The sequence below is a fragment of the Peromyscus leucopus genome, chromosome 1 (assembly GCF_004664715.2).
Source record: "Peromyscus leucopus breed LL Stock chromosome 1, UCI_PerLeu_2.1, whole genome shotgun sequence".
Taxonomy (NCBI): domain Eukaryota; kingdom Metazoa; phylum Chordata; class Mammalia; order Rodentia; family Cricetidae; genus Peromyscus; species Peromyscus leucopus.
Window position 1 is genome coordinate 67,197,747 of NC_051063.1, and position 20,365 is coordinate 67,218,111.

General features: G+C 47.6%; 1 protein-coding gene across 10 annotated transcripts in view; it reads left to right on the top strand.

Annotated features, from left to right (window-relative positions):
• The first annotated feature begins 388 nt into the window (after positions 1-388).
• The window catches only part of Ebf3 (EBF transcription factor 3), a 119,949-nt gene continuing 99,972 nt past the window's right edge, over positions 389-20,365 (top strand). For all 10 annotated transcript variants that reach the window (XM_028869114.1, XM_028869128.1, XM_037209571.1 and 7 more), the window contains exons 1-6: positions 389-621; positions 727-883; positions 1,244-1,307; positions 2,027-2,082; positions 5,006-5,079; positions 6,705-6,773. In XM_028869114.1, the coding sequence (XP_028724947.1) occupies positions 488-621; positions 727-883; positions 1,244-1,307; positions 2,027-2,082; positions 5,006-5,079; positions 6,705-6,773 (554 nt within the window). In that variant the 5' untranslated portion in view covers positions 389-487. The remainder of the gene's footprint in view (positions 622-726; positions 884-1,243; positions 1,308-2,026; positions 2,083-5,005; positions 5,080-6,704; positions 6,774-20,365) is intronic.

Genomic DNA, 20,365 nt, shown 5'->3' on the forward strand with positions numbered 1-20,365 from the left:
GTGCGCCTCCGTCCGCTGCGCGCGCCGCTCCAGGCCCCGCCGCGCCCCGCCTGCGCCCGGGACTGCGCCGCGGCACTCACTGCCCCGTTTATTTGTCTTTGGAGCAGGCGGGCCGCGCCAGAAGCGGGCGATCCCGCAGTGTCCTGCAGCCGCGGACGCCGCCTGGCTAGGATGACACCACGTTGAGCGCGTCTGCAAACAACAACAACAACAAGCGCCGCCGCGGCCACCGCGTCCACCGCGCCCTGCTCCTCCGAAGCGCCGCGCCGCCGCCGGTGCAGCCCGCCCGCGTCTCCGGCCGTCCGCAGCGCCCGGCCGCCGGTGTATGCCGCGCCTGCCCGGGACGGGCTGAAGCCGGCGGCGGGCCGCACCGCAGGCGCCGAGCAGGGCCAGGGCGGCCAGGGCAGCCTCCTGCCGCCGAGCCCCGAGCGCCGCCGACCGCGGACGCGCTTTCGGCCGGGAGTCGCGGCCGCCGCCAGCAGTGTTCATGTTTGGGATTCAGGAGAATATTCCGCGCGGGGGGACGACCATGAAGGAGGAGCCGCTGGGCAGCGGCATGAACCCGGTGCGCTCGTGGATGCACACGGCGGGCGTGGTGGACGCCAACACGGCCGCCCAGAGGTACGTACCGGCCGCCCCCGCGCGCCCTGGCCCCGGCCCGGCCCGGCCCCCTCCTCCGGCCAGCGCCGCGCTGCTCACCGGGCCGCTGTCCCTTTCCTCCTGCAGCGGCGTGGGGCTGGCGCGGGCGCACTTCGAGAAGCAGCCGCCTTCCAACCTCCGGAAATCCAATTTCTTCCACTTCGTGCTGGCGCTCTACGACAGGCAGGGGCAGCCGGTGGAGATCGAAAGGACCGCTTTTGTGGACTTTGTGGAGAAAGAGAAAGTAAGTGTACACTGGCGATCGCACCCTCCCTCTCCAGGAGTAGGGGGCAGTCGGTGCCCGCGCACGGGGTCCAAGTGCCCCCCTCGGCGGCGGGAGCGCTCTGCCCGGCGACCCCGCCGCCACGTGCGGTCGCACTGGCCCGGCCAAGGGCCGGGCAACTTCTCTGTGCCCTCGGACTCACTGGGGGCGAGGGGAACGCTGGGCTTGCAGCAGGAAAAGTGACATCACCGCGTAGCTGCGAGCCAGGAATCCTGCCTGCAGTCTGTGAGGCCGAGGGGCCTCGATCCTGGAGGGGGACCGAACGCGGTGACCGCGCCTGACGCGGCCACGCTAAATGCAATTATTTATCGTTGCTTTCAGGAGCCGAACAACGAGAAAACCAACAACGGCATTCACTATAAGCTGCAGCTACTGTACAGCAATGGTGAGTACGGCTGCCTGCTGCCTGCCCTCTGGCCCTGTGCGCTGGCTCTCCCTTCCCGTGATGGTTCCAGGACATAAAGATTTTGAGATTAAAATGACATGGGTGTAAACACGAAATCTTCTCATGGCATAGAAGGAAAACAAAACATAAACGATCGATAAGTCGATGGCACTTCACATGATTAACCGGTGGGGCTTGAAGTAGAAAGTAAAAGGGGGATCGATAAGGGCTCCTGCAGAACATCACTTTTAAGTGACTTTTTTCAATTTTGCAAATTAATGTTAATTATTGAGATGGGGGTAGCTCCGTAAGCCGAGCATAACTTACTTCCTGTGCACGGTTTAGAAAGAGAAGAACCCTCTAGAGGCGCTGGAAGGAGTTCGGACTCTGTTTCCATAGGTGCATTCTCTTTTCGAAAAAATAAACGACCGTGTGGGGCCAGAGCTGCACTCAGGCCTGCTTTCTGCCAGACAGACTTCTTACACCTCCAAATGCAAACCCTAAGAGTCCCGAGACTCTTAATTAAGAAAAGGAAAATGTCAGAGGCGACTGGGGTTTTCTCTCTCCTTCTCAATTTTGTAGGGATTGCCTTAAAGCTTTGCTGCCCCGTGGAGGCAGTAGTCCCAGGCACTGGCTTGCCGAGGCCCGGGTGTCCCTCCGGAGGTTCAGGCTGAAATCTTGCTGAGAATTTGTCTGTTTCTTTTTCTCCCCCGCCACAGGCGTCAGAACAGAGCAAGATCTCTATGTCCGCCTCATAGATTCAATGACCAAGCAGGTGAGAAAGTTTACGCCTCTGTATTCATTGTTTTTCCCTTACTGCTGAGCTGGGGTTGTCCTGGGGCTGAGAGAGCAGACTGACAAATGGATCTCCTGTATTTGTTTTTCATTTCGCTTCCTTGACATGCTAATGAGAATTCCATATTTATTGGAATAAATGGAGCGGTTGCTACAATAGTTTATGCTGTCATTAAAACAGGACATATATGCTTTATTAAATGACTTGCGATTGGAATCAAACTCTGTCTTAATTAATTATGGTAATTAATATTTGACAGAAAAATTTCAAGACCCCCTTGTTTATTTTTAAACGTTTCTTTCTCTGCTTGGAGTGATTTCATTGATCCCTCCCCCCTGCAAAGACAGCTAACCCTATCCCAAAGCTCATCGAGTTAAGCTCGATTAGTTATTTTCCCTCCTCCTTTCTAGTGTCATGGTCTAGTAACACGAGACGTGTATTTGGATTTAAAAGTTAAATGTGCTGGGGTGAAAAGTCACCTTGTTCTCCTCTAGTCCATCTTCACCTCTCAGCCCCCCATCTCCATAATTCAGAGTCTGAGCTCCAGGGGTCACCGAAACCCATCCACAGCTCTGCTCTCTCTCCCACCCTCTGTCATACCTTGTAAATAACATAATTACAAGCAGTTCCTTATTAAATTATTTAACCTGTCTTGGTCAACTTTTCTGATGATAACTATTGGCTATCAGTAATGTGATTAACTGCAGAAAAGCGCCTCATTGCTTTTGGACGGTCTTCAGTCTCTGGCTGCTAATGTTGTGCTGGGTGATGTGTTATTGTTTTAAGGATGTTGTTTCTACTTTCTTAAAATAGAATGTTGGGTGTATGTATATAGAATTCCTAAATTAAACACACCCTGCACTGATTCCTTTAGAAGTTAGAATAGACTTGTAAGTTGCACTTCACACTTGAAATGAAAGTAGCCTTTTCATTTTTGATGCTAACTTTCACAATTGTGAACCAGTTGGGAAAGAACCCTCCTCCAAGCTTCCTGCAGTCTGGCACACATGCGTCCCATTCTCTGAGCACAATTTGCACATTTTATTTCTCTTTGAAAAAGTTTGTCCTTACCTAGGCAGCCAGAGCATGAGGTTTTAATGTCTGCAGCCACAGAGCTGTGTGGTTTTTCTCCTGGAGCAAAGATCTGGCAGGTAAACCTGTTTTTCTGACACAGACTGTGGTGTGCCCTTTTGCCAGCCTTGCACTGATTCACAGAAGCTCTGGAACTCGGCTGCTGTTTGTCAGGCGCCTTTTATTTCCTTTGTATGTCGGGCAGAAGGTTTTGCGAATCGCTGTAGTCTAATTAGGAGGGTTTTGCAGGCGCTGCTAAGTTTCTGTGCCTCACGGACGGGAGAAGCAGGAGGCTTCGTTTAAAGTGCACTTTTATTGTTCATTTCGCCTAGTCTTTGCAGTGTACACGGTGCAGAAAATACAGGCATTTAATCTCCTCACTGACGGGGATAGGGGAAAAAGTAAAGAAATAGCCCAGTAACTGATCAAAGAGTCAATGGCGCTGAACCGACAGTTTATGGATTTCTGTTTGTGCTACAAAATAAAAAATAAATCAAATATAAATACGGGGATCATCGGAGGACAAGCCATTCTTTCAGAAGTACTGGTGTGGCCAAGGCCGCTAGCCCAGCAGCCCCAGGCTGTTCGTTGGCCTGTGGTGACTCCCATCACTTCTGTGGTTCGGAGCGGGCCGAGCTCCAGGCCGCGGACCGAGGCTGGCGGAGACTGATCCCTCTTCCCAGGAAGCCAGTCCTGGACGCCTAGCAGAAAGGGCTTTGTCCGCCTGGAAGTGCAGGAAAGTGCCGGAGGAGGTTGGAAGTAATTTCCAGCGGTGGGGGGGCGGGAACTGGCGAGAGGGCAGCCCTCCCCCTTGGAGGAATTTTCTGCCCGGAACCTGCGGCTAGCGGCCCCCGCCTCCCGCCCCTCCCCCAGTGGCCTTTTCTCCTCTCCTTTGGGCGAGGCGGGCGGCGGCGAGGGCGGCTGAGCCGCGGCTCCCGGCGGTGGAGCAGGGCTGGGCGCCGGCGTGAGCGCACCTAGGGCTTCGCACCATCTGGCGGAGCCTCTGCTCAAAACCCACCCGAGCGTGCGCGCAGACACTGCCTTTTTACCCGAGAAAAATCATTGTTAGCACTTTGAAAATAAACACCAGATTGGCCATTAGCACTTTCTTCCCAAATATCATCGGGCGAGGAGCACGTGGCCGCGCGGGCAGGGGCGCCCCGGGCCCGGGCCCTCCTGCGGGCCAACGGCTCCCCGGCGTGGTGCGAACACGTGCGGCCGCTGTGCACGACTTCCCGCTGGTCGGGGACACCGAGCCACGCAGCCCAAGCCGCCGCCGGCCTCCGCTCGGGCTCCGGGCGGCGGCGCGGGGTGGGGTAGGGGGAGGCGCGGGCAGGGCTCAGGGCTGGAGGCTGGGTCCCGGCCCGAGCAGCACCTTAAGGCTCCCGCGCCTTGCGACCTCTTGGCATCTGTAGTCTCATCATACTGCGATCGGCTTCCTCCGACAGAGCTATCCTGACTTAGTGTAGACAATGGCCAGAGGATCCCGCCAGGCTGCGGTGGCCCAGACACCAGGAGCCGGGTGGGAGTCCGCGCGCCCTTGCAGGCTGCGCCCTGGTCTTGGCAGGCCCTGCCTCGCCCTTCCCGCAGCCCTCCGGAGCCCAGGCCCAGCGTGCGCCCGTGGGAAGAGCTGGGCGAGCGGGCGGTGAGAGGCCTCTGAGGCCTGGCCCCGCGCCTGGGGTGGTGGGGTGGGAGGGTGGCCTGTTGTGCTGGTTGTCTCTCCTCAGGGGGCTGTGCACCTGCCACCCGCGAGGCCTGCAGTGCCGGTGGTGGTTTGGCGCCCAAGCCGCAGGCTCTTCGTGACCCCTGCCTCTGCTTGTCCCCCACGCAGGCCATCGTTTATGAAGGCCAGGACAAGAACCCGGAGATGTGCCGCGTTCTGCTGACCCACGAGATCATGTGCAGGTGAGCCCCCGGGAGGCAGGCGGCCCTGGCGCCAGCCAAGTCTACGCAGGCAACGCTTGCAGGCGCTGGCCACCCCACCCAACTGCGGGAGAGAGGGCATCCCTTGAAACCTGGTAGGCCAGAGGCCCCAGGCCCGGCCAGAGCAGCGTCCGACCTCATTTCCCGTCAGTGATGATGGTCAGTGCAACCCGCTGCTCAGCCGAGCGGATTAATGTATTGGCCGTGTCGTGGCAATATAGTTAAAAAAGAAAGAAAGAGAGAAAGAAAGAAAACAGACCAGGGGATGCATCTGTCCTCGCGCGGGAGTCAGAGTTCACTGGGACTCATTTGACTACTTCCTTCTCCGATGCTCGCATCCTGAGACGTACAATTGTCTGTTATTGATAAAAAGGAAAGCCTTTTGTACTTATTACAGAGCTCGTGTATGTGAGAATTGGATTGTGATTCTGTCAGTTAACCTCTTCCCTAGAGCAGCGATGCATCGTTCATATTGTTGTTAGATAGCGTGCCGTTACTTGAGATCTCTGTCAGAAGAGCAATTTCCCACCTGTTTTTTTCTAACTACCACAAGAGTTTCGCCCCTACATGGCGAATAAAAACGCATCATTGACTTTGTATGTGTGGCATGTGAAATATAGTTGCAAGGAATAATAAGGAAAGGTTGTGCAGGCTTGCAGCCTACAGTAGCAGGCCGCGTACTCTGAGGGGCATACTCTCCTCGGCTATGGTGCCTGTTGCCTGAATGCCACTTCTGAGCAGAGGTATTGTTACAGCACCAATATACAAAAGCTGACTTTTTCTCATATCAGGTAATAAATATAAATTACAACCAATAAAGTGGAATTTCTTTATTATCCACTTCTGCATGTACAGCAATTAACATAGAAAGCGCACAGATGTGATTTAAGCTCTAAGTGGAAGACTGTAGACTTTCTTTAATCACTTTAGCTGTCAGCTTTAAAAGGCTTTATATACTTTGCCTACCATATGGTGTTAATTTAGCTAATTTAGACATGTAACCATTATACAAGTATGCTTTTTTAAAATGCGAGAAGCATAACATTTTTGTTTCGTTTCTGCTTTAATTAAAGTTTCAATAACAGAGTTAAGGTAGGCTTAAAGAAGCAACAATAGACGTTTGTGATAGATTGATGCATGCTTTTGTGCTTATAATTAATAAATGCCCCAAAGAAATATTGGGTAGAGGTGGCATCTTGCATCTTTTCCAGAAATAACAGCTTGACAATTGGAGGTAAACAAAAGCTGGAGCTGTGAAAAGTTATTCCCCAGCCTCCAGCCTTTTCTCCTCAGTTCATTGCAAAGACAAACACCAACAGCGTGTTTTCTGCATTTTAGCATCATAATTTGTATAGGAGCTCTGGCTACCCCGCTAGTATTAATAGATGTGTTTAACTCTGCTCCTTCTGGCAGAAAGTTACAACATAAGTTTAGCTGAAGAGCGTGTGAACTCACTTAGGTGGAAATTTGTCAAGCTGCCTAAGTGGGAAAACTATTTTCTTGACTCCTACCGCTTCATTGTCAGACTTTGGAAAAAAAAAAAATTACAAGTCGAACAGAGGAAGCTGAGATGAATACTAAAAGCCATGTTTACAATTGCCCCACAGCCGGTGCTGCGACAAGAAGAGTTGTGGCAATAGAAACGAGACGCCCTCGGACCCTGTAATCATTGACAGGTAAGGATGACTTCTTTATTTTCCAAACAAAATGGTAGCAACCAGCAAACCTCTCTGCCTTGCTCGGTTCCCAGTGGCTCCTTAGCTTGGAGGCTGGTGTGGGGCTCATCTTGTGCAAGGCACCATTTGTCCGCGTGTGTTATCATGCACAGGTGGGTTGACGTGGAAACCCGGTGGCTCGCTCTGTGGGGATTCAGTAATTGCTTGCGAGTTGTCAAGGGAAGCAGTTTCATCTGCCACTGCTCTCACTGTGAGGAGCACTTTATGCCTAGAGAGTCTCTGGCTTTAAACCCAGAGATATGTCATAAAATGCTTTCTGCTAATTTGTTAACAAGTATCTCATTTTTTTTTGCATTATATATATATATATATGTATATATATAAAACCTCGAATGGTCGTTGAAGTTGAAGCTTGGGTGGTGGTGTTCTTGCAATCATCGCCCAGTGGTAGAATGAATTTAATCTGCTCTCAATTAGTTGCAAAATGTCTCCTAATTTTTTTCCAATTGTGGCTGTCGTTTTATGTCAAGTAGCAAATATGTAACTAACAAACCAAAGTTGTTATAATTGAAACTAATTACACATGCTGGTTACATTTCCAACATTAATTTCCATAACTAGATTAGCTATATGCATTCTTTAGGTTTGCTGTTCCTCATCTCGCCATTTATCATGTTCCTTGGGCAACGTGGCATCCTTTTAAGATACCAATCATTAGTCCTAATGGTGCTAATGTGCACTTGGCATTGCCTTAGTGGAAACAACAAAAACAGTGCCACCCTCCCCTCCTGACTCACCCAGGCTATTCTGAGGAGGAGAGGAGATTTCTTTCTTCCCAACAATGGGGAGCAGCAAGGGACCCAGTGTGTGATTGACTGCAGATTTTGAAATGGGTACCCAAATCGAATAAATGTTAGACGTGTATATATGACACCAGTTTTGTGAGGCAGAGGGTTAGACTGTTTTGAAGAGGGGTTGAGTTTCAGCAGCTTTCATTACAAAGTTATCTTTTGATCATGAACTTTGCTGTCCAGGGTCTGAAAAATTAAACCCGGAAAACCCCACGAGTTAAGCCTAAAGAAGTCTGCGGCACCGGTGGGGAGCATTGCTAATGTTTAACTAGCTGGAATAGCTGTTTGCTTAGTGGAGAATGTTCGGTATCTGACAGAAGGGACAGCTCTCTTATTAGTAATCAAATAGGGCTGACCAGTTGTGGCCGTCACTCAGGCAGTTGAGAACAAGTTCAATGCCTTACGAAACTGGAGCTACAGAAATCAATGTAATTATATTTGTTTCGGTGTTGTGGCTATGGAAGTCATACAGCTTTGGGTTGTTGTTTGAGATGGAACTCATTTTATTTTATTTTATCTTGAATGGGCTAAAAGTATACTGAACAGCCATTGGAATCTTGTCTGAGTGGAAGATGCTTGAAAAGCAGCCCACATTAGCTTTTAATGCAAGATTGTGAAAATGCTTCACCTCTCTGATTGGAGATTTTAAATGTGGTTTGGTTTTAAATCACGACTTAAAAAAAACAAACAAACAAACTATGCCATGATGGTGGGAAGGCCATGTTGCTTTGACTCACATTTTAGACACTGATTTCCCCTTCAAAAGCACTTTGGATTTGTTCAGTGTTCAATCACTTATTGAACATTGATAGTGAATAACATCCAGGATTCAGTTTTTAATCACATGATGGGTGGTAGTGCTTTCCTCCAGTATACAAAATTTGTTCTTTAATTCTCTTCTGAAGGGGTCTTTCTTATATTTATTTAATTAAAATATATGCAAAGACCACTCATACCTTTATAACCTAAGGGAAGTATGTGATCATTGATATTCTAGAAGCACAAGAGGAAGGGGAAAATGTAAAAACATTTGGTTAATGGGTTTACCATGTTTATTTGAATAAGGAGAATTGAAGCTCCATTTACGCTTGGCATAAATGCTTTGGAGGTCTTAATTATTGATGAAAAATCTGCTCTGCTTCTAAATTCAAAGATATGACAATTTTATAGGAATTTTAATCACCTTCCATGTTAGGGATTTTAAGGTAAGGATAGTTTTATGTACTGACAAATACAGTGTACATTTTTAGCATTCTTAAGAGAGCTGTCACTTGTAATGACAAAATACTATTAGCATTTTGTTGCTTGCTGTAAATCCCTGTGAACTGATTGTGGTATTGGCACTATCTCCAGTTTAAGGCACATTTCTAGAAGAGGGAAAAATGAATTTAGTGTTTGCTAGGACAGCTTGTGTTCATCAAAGAGAGAGGCTCGTCTTCAGCAGGCGATCTCTTTGGAGCAATGTGGTCATTTGCAACAGAGATGTGTCTCAATTTGATAATGACGATCATTTCTGTGGGGTGTGGACTGCCTCTGAAAATTAGTTGTTCCTGTTGAGTTTTTAGCCTGGGTTTCCTCTTGAGTATTGCAGAATAAAATGTCCCATCAGATCGGTGAGTTTACCAGTCCCCACCAGCCCTGTTCTCACTTGGTTAGTTGGCTTAAGAATTCTATACAGTGTGCTTCACCAGCTCCTTATGGCCTTTGGATACATTTAGCAGGTTCTGACCAGATAAAGCATATTTGTCCTGAGGATATAAACCAATAATTCCAACCTGAATTGAGATCAATGGACCCACATTTGCTCCAGCCCACACCAGCGTCTTCCACACGTTGAAACCGCTTTGTGTGTTATGAGAACAGGGAAGTAAGCTCCCTGCTCTGGCAGGGTAATCACATTCTATAGGCCCTGATGCCTTAAATCAATTAATTACACAATTTAGTTTAGTTATCTTTCAGAAGTATTAGATACTTACAAATGGCATGGAAGACACTTCAGAGTGGGGGGGGGGCAGTGAGGATGTCTCCCATTAGAAATCTTTTCATTTATTGTGAAGCTTTTCCTTATGTGGACTGTTTTCTCCCACATAAAACACTGTTGGAGAAACAATGTTTTATAGTTCCATGTATTTAAAATAATATAATAGCAACTTACCAAGTCGAGAAGGAATATAATATTGTAAAGGTATGGCCTGTAGGAGACAACCACAGGAACATATATCTGCATACACTGAATTGACCTACAAAGAGCCAGATGCAAGGAAGGAGGCCTACCTCCTCATACCACACACACACACACACACACACACACACACACACACACACACACACACGGCCATGCACAGCCAAGGCACCTCACATATGCAAGTGCGTGTATGCAAATGCGTACACATTCACATATACATGCATGAATTTTTATGGTATTGCTGAGGAGGAAGGGAGTATTATTTTCCTCATGAAATAATGTTTTCTGGGAAAACACAAAAGCAGATGGTCTTCATTAGGAACACCCATTGTCCACATATCCCAAATATGAGCAGATAAATCTCTCCTGTTTCACCCGTACATTCCAAGGGCTGCAAGTGATTACAGGATGTCGGCGTAGCTGCTAAACCAAAACCACACTTGGGCTCACATTATTCGCCTGTGCCATCCGGGTCTGTTTCCTCAGGAGCTCTGGAAATGCCTGGGGAAGGCACATCACTTTACCCTCCCCTTCCTCACTCAGCTTGGGGAGCGCTGAGGCACAGGGTCCAACTGTTGCAGCCTGTGGAGGACTCGGGAGCAGGGCAATGCGGCTGCCCACTTGGGCTGGCTGCACACCATGGGCTGTGTGCAACTGAGAGCATGCTCTGCGGGGCGGTTCCAGATGGCACTGTCTCTGGCGTCCTGCTCGCTGGCATCTCTGCAGCAGGCAGTGCCCCCTCCCCAATAAATCTGGCATTAGTCTATAGAGTTTGGGAGACTTATCATTCCAAGTCTGTCCTACTTTCCTGTCTGGGAGCCAGACATCTGTTTATCCTATTTTCTTTCATACAGAGTTTGGAATGGCTGTAGTTTTTCTTTTTTTTGGGGGGGGGTGCATGAAGTTTTGTCATATTTAACAGCTGTTACAGAATTTCAGCCCTGTGGGCTCTGAAAATACTTTTCAGCTGACCTCAGATTTTTATACATAATTGACATTGGGTTGTAGAAAAACATTATTTGCTTAACCTCTCATTGTCTGCGATTTCACACCGTCTCTGGTCCGAGGGTGTAAGTACCAGAGATTTTTAGCTCTGTGCTTCCTCTCAGCCCTCCCTCCAAAGCCTTGCTTTGATTCATTTGTGTGTTTTAAGTTTACACCTTTAAAGTGATTGCAGAACGGTAGTCCAAAAGGACTGGAGGTTTTCTCTTTCTTTTTTCCTTCCCTTCTCTCTCTCTCTTCTCTCTCCTTTTTTTAGTCAACAGTGTTTCCTTTCACTTCCTGTCACAAAGGTCAAAGAGAGCTGACCTTTGCTGGCAGTCCTGCTTGCTGAATTATTCATGGGATTGACTTTTTGTCAGCACACACAGTTGTGCTCTGGGACAATTTATTCATTTACCTCATTTAAAGCTCCTTTCTGCACCTGTTCAAGTATTAATATCATGTAATTTGGGCCTAATGCCGATTTTGCTGAACACTCATTATATTTTTTATTAGCTATATTTCCAAACGATTATGTATGATTATTACCAAGCCTTACAAACAGCACCGGGTTATTCCCTAGCCCCTTACATCTTCCTGTCAGGTTGTTTTCAGAAGCAGGGTGGATAAACATTTGACCAGTCCCGATGTTTTTATTCCTACTCCATCTCCAAGCAGCGAACTTAAAGCTCCCTCCCTCATGGCCTTGCACGAGCGTGATTAAATCCAACTCGGCGGCGAAGCTGTACAAATGCCAGCGTTTATAAGGTCAACGCTTTTGTTAAAAATGCTATGTAAATGAGGATCTGCAAAAAGGGACATTAAATAAAATTAAATTCATTGTCTTCTTTAATGTCATTTACATTTTGGCTAAGCCTCGGCCTGTCAAGGAGGATTTTAAAAATAATTTTAATTACACATCATTTAGGGAACCCAAGGTTTTCTATTCAGTAGCATTTGGATAACCTGCAAAATGGAGACCTGTTTGATAACTCCTGAAATGATGGATTGTCATCCTGTATGCATAATACAGCAAGAACAGCATAGTTTGCTGTTAATTTTTCCTTCTCAGTTTTCTTGAAAGTGAATATAATTATCATCAAACAGGCCTCGAAACCCTGGAGTCCTCCTCTTGGCCTTGGCTGGGAAGCTGAGACACTCTTTGGTTCTGGGTCTGTTTTAATACGTGGAGACTTCGGAGAAGGAAACTATTGGCTAGATATTTGGCAATATTAAAATGCACTTTGGATGAATGGAGTGGCTACAAAGACTCTGATTCTGGTTGGCACGAGCCCCATTTGGCTCAGCCAGGCTCAGGTGTGAATGGCTGTTTTATTCCCTGGTATGCCAATGGAGAGAGGCAAAAAGTTCACCACTTTCATTCATCCCTTAATTTTTTTTTTTTTATAAACTCCTGAAAATAAACAGAAGAGGAAGAGCAGCTTAACAGAGTCACTCTGTCCCTCTTTCCTTTAGGTAGGGCGGCACCAGGAACAGTGCCCACTCTGTGTGCATGCTTCTGTGCCCAGCACCCTGCCACGACTGTGCATCAGGCATGGCACATCTTTGCATAAGCGGATGGTGTGTGTCACAGTGAGGAGGGTTTCAGGGCCAGCCTCAGCTCTAGGGTTTACATCTCTGCTCTAGGCTGAGGAGTCCTGCGGAGATTTATGGCTGCCTGGTCTGGCTGGGTAAGGCCTACAGGGTGACCCGGCCAGGCCAGTAGAGAGCTGGGTTGGAAAACAAGCCACAGGCCCACAATGACTTCCGCAGCACTCTTACCCAGCTCAGCTTCTCATCAGCTCTTTCAAGGGCTGAAGCTGTGTGGTGCTGCCTGTTAGGGGCAGGCAGCAGCACGCAGCCCGTTGCTATGAAAATGCAGAGCTGGAGGGAGGGGCTGGAAGCAGGGCTGTCAGAAGCTATACTCCAGGAGGGATGTTGACGCAGACCATCCCGCGCCTCTGCGGCAGCCTTATCAGGTGAAGAGCAAAGATATAGCCAGTGCCTGTAATCGTGTTAGGATGGCATGGACGAATTGGATTACCGTATGGAAAGCCGTCCAAACTCAGAGTTCTGTTACGCATGCTTACAGGAAGCAAATAATTACGCTCTGTGCACCAGAAGATAATTGGGGCTGGCCAGAGGCCTTGTCGTGACGCTGGAGAACGCAGGAGAAGCTGGCCTCCTGGAAGCATGTGGGGCGCACACAGGGAGGAGGAGGCCGATCTTCCCCAGATATAGGTGGCTCAAGTTGATGCTATAATTTTCGGTTACTTTTCAAAGATGGTGAATAATTTATCAGAATTCAAACTCACAGTAGCAACGGGAGGCATGTTGGAGGAGATAAAAATTCCAGGCTCTAATGATGGAGATTGTCGTGGCAGACAGGAAGTGATTGACAAGTGGGGGTACAGGAAGTGAGAACTGGAGGAGCTTAACCTGTACTTGGCAGAGCTGCCTTAGCTTGCACTCCGAGAAAATGAAAACCATTCACCCGTCCGCTCCCGACTGCTCGCCAGAACACACGCTCCTCTTGTTTGTTTATCTTAGTAGCAAATCTCTCCAAAACGTTTGTGGTTAAAACTCTATATAATGAGACATTATGCTGGCATTATGAATGCTTTAAAATAAAAATATGGCTATCATTTAGAAAAATAAGTGGAGGGATTTTATGGGTTAAGGGTTTTCTTGTTGTATTTTATAAGCTTCTCGGACTTGGGGGTAACTAATGTTCATTGCATCCTCGAAGCTCGAGAACACTTTCTAAAATGCTTTATTCAGAAAACAGCCCATCACATCTGTCAAAATTGTAAATGCTGTAAATTTGCCAAGCAACTGGATGAAGAGCACTGTGTGTAGGCGCACAGGGGAACTCTGACTTTAGTTGCTTTTGCATCACTTATTTCTCATGCCCTTAAAAAAATGAAAAACAAACAAACAAACAAACGAACCCCTCAAGCCTGTCTATCTGCAATTCCTTCACTGAAGGTTACTCCGTTAGAAAATGCTCAAAATCTAGGAGGGGCTCCGTGTCTATGGATAGTGAGCATCTCCTGAAAGCAGCAGGCCATACCGAGTGCCTTCCCGGTAATTCACTAGGAAATGAGTTTACCATGTGCAGAAAGGAAGGAGCTCGGGTGGTGTTGTTGCAGGACACAGAGCCCAGGCCCCACTAGCGGAAGAAGTCGGCTCCAGTGTGTCTCTGCTGGAAGACTCAGGAGCTGTCACACATCTGGGGGGAGGCCTCCTTTGCCCTGACAGGCAGCTCTAGCCTGCCCCACCCCTACCCCTGACCCCCCACCCCCTGCTTGTAATTCCCAGCTCTTTCTCTTAGAAGAAAGCACCGAGGGCAGGGGGCCATGTTAAAGTGACCCAACCAAACACAACTTTGGCAGTGTTCGAGGATCTCAGAACATTTGGTGAATTTACAAAGGAGTGGGGGGCGGGAACCATCCTTGACTTTGGAGCCTGGCCCTGTGGTATAGGTTTCTATGAGGGCACAATGCCTCCTTCTCTGGAGTTTTCACCAAATTGTTGACAGAGTGGATGCTCTAGACTCTCCAAAGACAAGTCATGCCTGAGCCTGGTCAGGGCCATCCATGGGTGACCATGTGCAGTACCAGCCCGAGATTGGATTACAGGCCCAGAAGGATGTCCCACCTTCCTCAGGAATACAGGTGGCATGGGCCAGTAGGTCATCCAGCTTTGACAGGGGATAGGGCCTGTCATTAGGAACAAGATGACTATAGCTCAGTAGAGAGGGCACCCCTTCCAGCCAGTTCACCTTGACCTTTCTGGTTCTAGAGTCAGAAATGCTCTTTGCCCTGGCTTGAGGAAAAGCTTCCTTCTCGAGCATCCTTGCCGAGACCCTCAGTGCCATAGGTAGAATAGGTAGGGTCTAAGTACTGTTCCGACAGGTAAGGCAGATCGGTATTTGTGCCAAGTCCTCACCATTCAGAACCCTATGCCCCACTCTGCAGAATGCCACCCGCAGGCAGGCAGGAGGGGAGAGCCGGCATTGCAAGGGGGCCTAGGGGAGCGGAGACCACAAGGCAGGGACTTTGGGGCTGCCTAACGTGTGCTGCCTGTCTGCGCATCCAGACTGTTTTCCAGACCCGTTTTAGGCTGATAGAAAACTGAAGGCATAAGTTCCTTTACTGTGGCCCCCTTGGCCCTCAGCTCCCTCCCAGTGTGAAGATTTTGCACTGGGTATGGGGCACTGGTTACAATCCAACTAATGTTGATACGAATTAACTAAAGTCCACAGATGGCCGCAGGGCTCACTGGGTGCTCTGCACCCTGTGGAGTTGGACAAATATCTGATGGCGTGTATCTCCCATCACGTGTCTTGCAGTAGAGTGCCCTTGTCCTGGCCTCTGTCCCCAGTTTCCCACTCTGTGTCCCTCTCCCTTCCCAAACCCATGGCCCTTGCCCATTTGTCCCTGGATCCCTGCCCTTTAAGGGATGCCACAGGTAGGGTCATAAGAAGTATGCAGGCTTTCCAGACCAGCTGCCTCTGGGAGTGGCATGCCCTGAAGTTTTCCTACTGCCCTTTCATAACACACTGCTAACTCTTTCGGGACGCTTCTCATCCCCTCTCCCACCCCCTTTTAAAAGTTCTTCCTTCCTTCCTTTCCTTCCAGTCTTGATGCTTTGGTGTTTGGTCCTTCATTCCCGAGCTTATCTGCTGCATGTCAGGGTTGGAAGTTGTTTGCCGGGCTCTTGTGGCCTTTGCAAGCTGCATGTCCCACTTGCCCCCCCCTCAAGTTCTTGGCTCCTTTACAAAAAGTTAAAACATTTTAACTTTATATTAAGCATTTATTGAAGTTGTATAGCTCAATTTCACTTATTAGGGTTTTATTTCCTAAATAATACTGTTTGGAATATTTAAATCATGTAGGCCCATAAAAAGAGAATGATTAAATTATGCTGCCCCCATGGCATAAAAACGGGATGAATTCAACATTTGGTGTAGTTGTTGGCTTTTTTGGTTTAATAAATTAAACTACAAATTTTCCTAATTGCCAAACAAAATGTTAGGCCGGCTTTAGCCATTGCTGACAGTAAAACAGAACATAAAGCCTGCTGAGAGTTATATGTGGTATTTAATACGAGACAGAGTAATGCTTGGGCTTTTACGGTTAAGTATGAATTCACACCCACAGCATTTGTTTCACATTAGGAAAGGTTTGTAAATCAGATCAGTGTGCTGGGATGGGGTGGCCGGGTGGCCTCTCTTCTTGATATTTGGTTGTTGGACATGCGGCCAGAGACGGCTCCCCATCCACTTCCACATTCTCAATGAAGCGATAAGCCCCATGACACCCGGAAGATTGGGTCAGGAAACAAGTTGGGGATTGGATTGGATGAACGGTGTGTCCCTACCCTGGGAGGTCACTGGTCTGAGCTGGCCACTGGGCAGCAGCCATCAGTTACCCAGACATGGGCTGCTGTGGGTCCCCGGCCAGGGGAGGCCCCAGGGAGGGAAGCAGGACCTGGGAGAGTGCTTTACGGGGAGCAGCAGTCACTGCCATTTATTAAACGTGACAAGCGGGCTCTAAATATAACGGTCCTTTCCCCAAAGATCATTACTTCGAACAAATAATGAGTCATGCAAGTTACTACACAGCCAGGATCCCATCCATAGCAGGGCCTTTGTGTGGTTCAGAAGCAGACCCTGCCCTCACCCACTCCCCAATTCAAGGACAGATTCTCTCTCACTCCATCTGACCATCAGGGCTCTTGTCTGGGACACTTGTCTTGCCTCTCTGGGAGCCTGGCTTGCTGGCCACAATTCCTAGAAAAGCTTAACATGAAAAACATGCTTGTCTCGGCTCAGAATATTTTGACACACATGCATGTCTTATAGTTTGAAAATACTCCTTTGATGCTGCCAGGCCCAAATGTAGGCATAACAACAAAAACACGCTACGGGTAGTTGTGAGACCTGCAGTCAGAAGTGTGCTTGCTGAGTTCCGGGTGTCTGTCCTGAATAGTGGTCATGGCCTATGTTTGCTAAGACCCTAGGATAACTATCCCCAGCAATTAGAGCATCCAGACCCCTTTCCAGCACCAAACTCATTTGTTCCCATTTATTAGGCTGTGCACAGTAACTAATTTACATTGTTTCAGAGTTATGTGTTATGGTAATTTATTGCGTGTGCGGGGGTCACACAGAGGTGACCAGTCCCAGGGCAGTTCCCTGTAAGGCGAGGAGGGAGAACCCAGAAGGAGAAGCAAGGAAGGCAAGGGGCCTGTGATTTTAAACTGGCTACAGTCTTTTTAATCACATTTTGATTTATTCCCTGTGACGTGGCTGGCTTTACTCTTATTTTCTGTTTTTTAACAAATCAGAGCTGAAAACAGGACTTTTTTTTTTTTAAAGGAAATGGTAGCGATACATTTTAACGAGTGGAGACTTTTACTAATGTCCTGAATAAAATATTTGCCAGAGGCCTCCACTAAATGTAAAAGCACTCCACAGAGGAAACAATGTCGTCACCGTTCCCTCCTCATCATAGCGGGTTTCGTTATCAAGTTGAGGAAAAAGGCTTGTTTAGGCGAAAATAATGATCATAAATAGAGCTGTACAGTGGGGCTCAAGGCAGCAGTGACAGAGCCTGCTATCAGGACCTGCAATTCCAAGGAAATATGAGTGTTCTGATCCAGGGAAGCAGTAATTATCTTTTTGTGAAGAATGTACAATGGTGTCGGATGATGAATTGATCGCAGATTGGAAGCGTGGTTCAACTGTCATGTTACAGAGATAAGAGAGAGCCGCGGGATTGCTCATCGCCTTTGCTAGTTCACAGCCAGCCAGTTTATTAGCACAAATCCCAAATGTTTAGTAAACTCATTAGGTCCCATCTAATGCTAATTTATCATCATAGATGGAACCCTAGCAGTGAGGCCGGAGGACAGTACGGAATCCGTGTGATTTACAGAGCTTCCTGATCAATCACTTTCTCTGCGCTGACCATTTTTCTTCAAACGCTTTAAAGGGGCCTGAGTGAGCCGTAGGATCACACCATTCCAATCGGTCAGGGTTCTTAGAGTTATCTTCCCAAGGATGGTTATCTGAAAGGTTAGGAAATCCTATACAGACTGATGTGCGGAGCAGCCTGGGTCTAGGATCAGTGTGCTGCCTTCCCTCCACCCCCTGTCCTCCCCTCCCCTCCCTTTCCTCCCTCCCCTCCCTCCCCTCCCCTCCCTCCTCCTCTCCAATCCTCTCCTCCTATCTTTCCTTTTCCTTTTACAATCTGGTCACAGAGTCGAATTCAAAGAATTTCCTTGCAAAATCAGTTTACCAAGAAATGCATCATGGTACATAAATGTCAAGTGCAGTTTATTCTAAACTTCAGACAGTGTTTTTCTTTTAAAAAATCAAGCTTTAAATGCCCAGTTCTCCTGACATTTTCGTACATATTCTATAGTGTTTTCGAAGAGGATAATAACCTTTGCTTGATCCCAGGCAACAGCTGCAAAGATAATGAAATTCTTATGATATTTCACCAGGTAAAATGTGAATTGCAGAAGAAAAGCTATTGAATTTTTATGGATCTTAATCGCATAAAATGAGATTCATGGGGCATACGTATAACTATACTCGGTGGACCAGCTGGCTGCAGTTGCAGCGAGGATTCACCGCGTGGTGTGAGGGGCGCTCCAGCCTCCACTAAGAAATGCTCCCCAAACGCTGCCTTCAGCTTGCCCTAAGAGTGATAATGAAATATGACAGAAATTTCCTTGTGCTGGATCAGTGGCGAGCGAGGTCCTCCACCACCAATATTAATTCATCTGACTTATGCTCCAGTCTTGATTTACCTTATGATTAAAAACTTCTGCAGGTCTGCTCAGCAATTGAGATCAGATCTCATCTGCAGCCCAGCGGTATTGATCCCTATTTAACATCAAGGCTCAGAATTGATTGGCATTGATTAACAATAAAAATGCTCTCCTCCATGTCCAGCCGCCAAGCCAGCATTCTGAGAGGAGGACGCTATGTCGTCCCCCTCATTGACCAATCTGAAAAGAGAAACTGCCCCACCCGCAAGTAAACAATATATTTTAATGTTATTGTAGCTGGATGCTGGACCGACACTGCAAATTGATTTTATTCTTGTTGTATGAGATAAATATCTTTAATAAAATTCTCATTTTATTTAGGATTTTACAGGAATAACTTGATTACTCAAATAGTGGTATTTTTCTTTTCCCATGGTGTAAAAAAATGGATTAAAACATAAAGGCTATAATAACGTAATACTAGAGACAAAATGTTAATCAACTTTGAAACTGTGCACAGGATGGATAAGTTCAGGGAGATATTTCACGTGTGGAGACAGCAGGGACCCCCAGAGGACAACTGGTATTACAGAGTGGTTTACCCTTCCAGCTAGGGCTGTGTGTCTGGAACTGCACATGACTGCCGTGTGCTTGAAGGCTAGTTCCTCTGCAGAGCAGCTCAAGAACATATGGTCCCAGAGAGCTCAGCCCAGCAGAGCTACACAACAGGAACAAACCCAGCCACCTCCGAGAGACTGGGCCTTGGTTTCTGTTTTGTTTTCTCTGCCTCCTATAGATGTGGCCTGAGAAAAGGAATCTCTAGCACTTCTTTTAATTAATAGCAGAGATTTAAAAAGTGAACAGAGGGAGATAGATTAGAAAAGTCTCGCACACTCTAACTTCTGATGTGCTTTCTGGGGAGCTGTCTCGTTCCCAAGTCCGGCTGGTAACCCCTAGCAACCCGCTAGCGAGCATCCTTAGCATCCAAGTGCACTGGAGGCCTGGTCCAGCTGAAAGGAATTATCCAATCTCTAACATCCAGAAGTTTACAGTTATATAATGATGGAGAAAACCACAAATCCCGGGGGATGTCAAATTTTAGAGATACTTTTAAAATGAAATTATCCAGCCAAGCCTCTAAGACAACCTTCTTGTGCTTAAGACAATAACTACGGTCTGGGATTAATTTCTTTTTTGTGATAGGGCAAATCCAATTTGCTTCTTTAACTGTTGATTAAGGAATCAGTTCTACAAGACTGTCCCCTGGAATTATTTGCTGTTTATTTGTCTGTGGAGAGCTTCTGGAATCCCCTCCAACTGGGAAGGCCAGGTCGGGCATGGCCGTAATGAAGAGCTGCCTGGCGGCTCCAGACGCTCTGACTGCCCTTGTTTGTGTGTAAGAAATAGTTGGCCCTTTGAGCGGCCACTTCCTATCATGCCAGCAAAGCAGTGCGGAGAGGAGGACCCAAATCCGTCTTCTCCGCAGCCTTTCTTTTGCACTCTAGAGGGAAACACCCATTAGGAAGCAATAAATAAGTAAATACCTTAAATTAGAATGTATCTCACTTCAAGATGCTCTGAGTTAGTGTCACTGTGTGATCTGGTATCAGGAAAACCAAGGGGTTTGGCTCCTCTTCTGCACAGGGCATATCTTTCCTCCTACTGGATGATATAAGGGGCCTATTCTATTCACCTAAAACCAAATGTGAGTACCGAATGTAGTATGCCTTTGATTTTGTTGAAATACAAGAATTCACCAGTGCTTTGCAAACAGACGTGTAATAGTTACA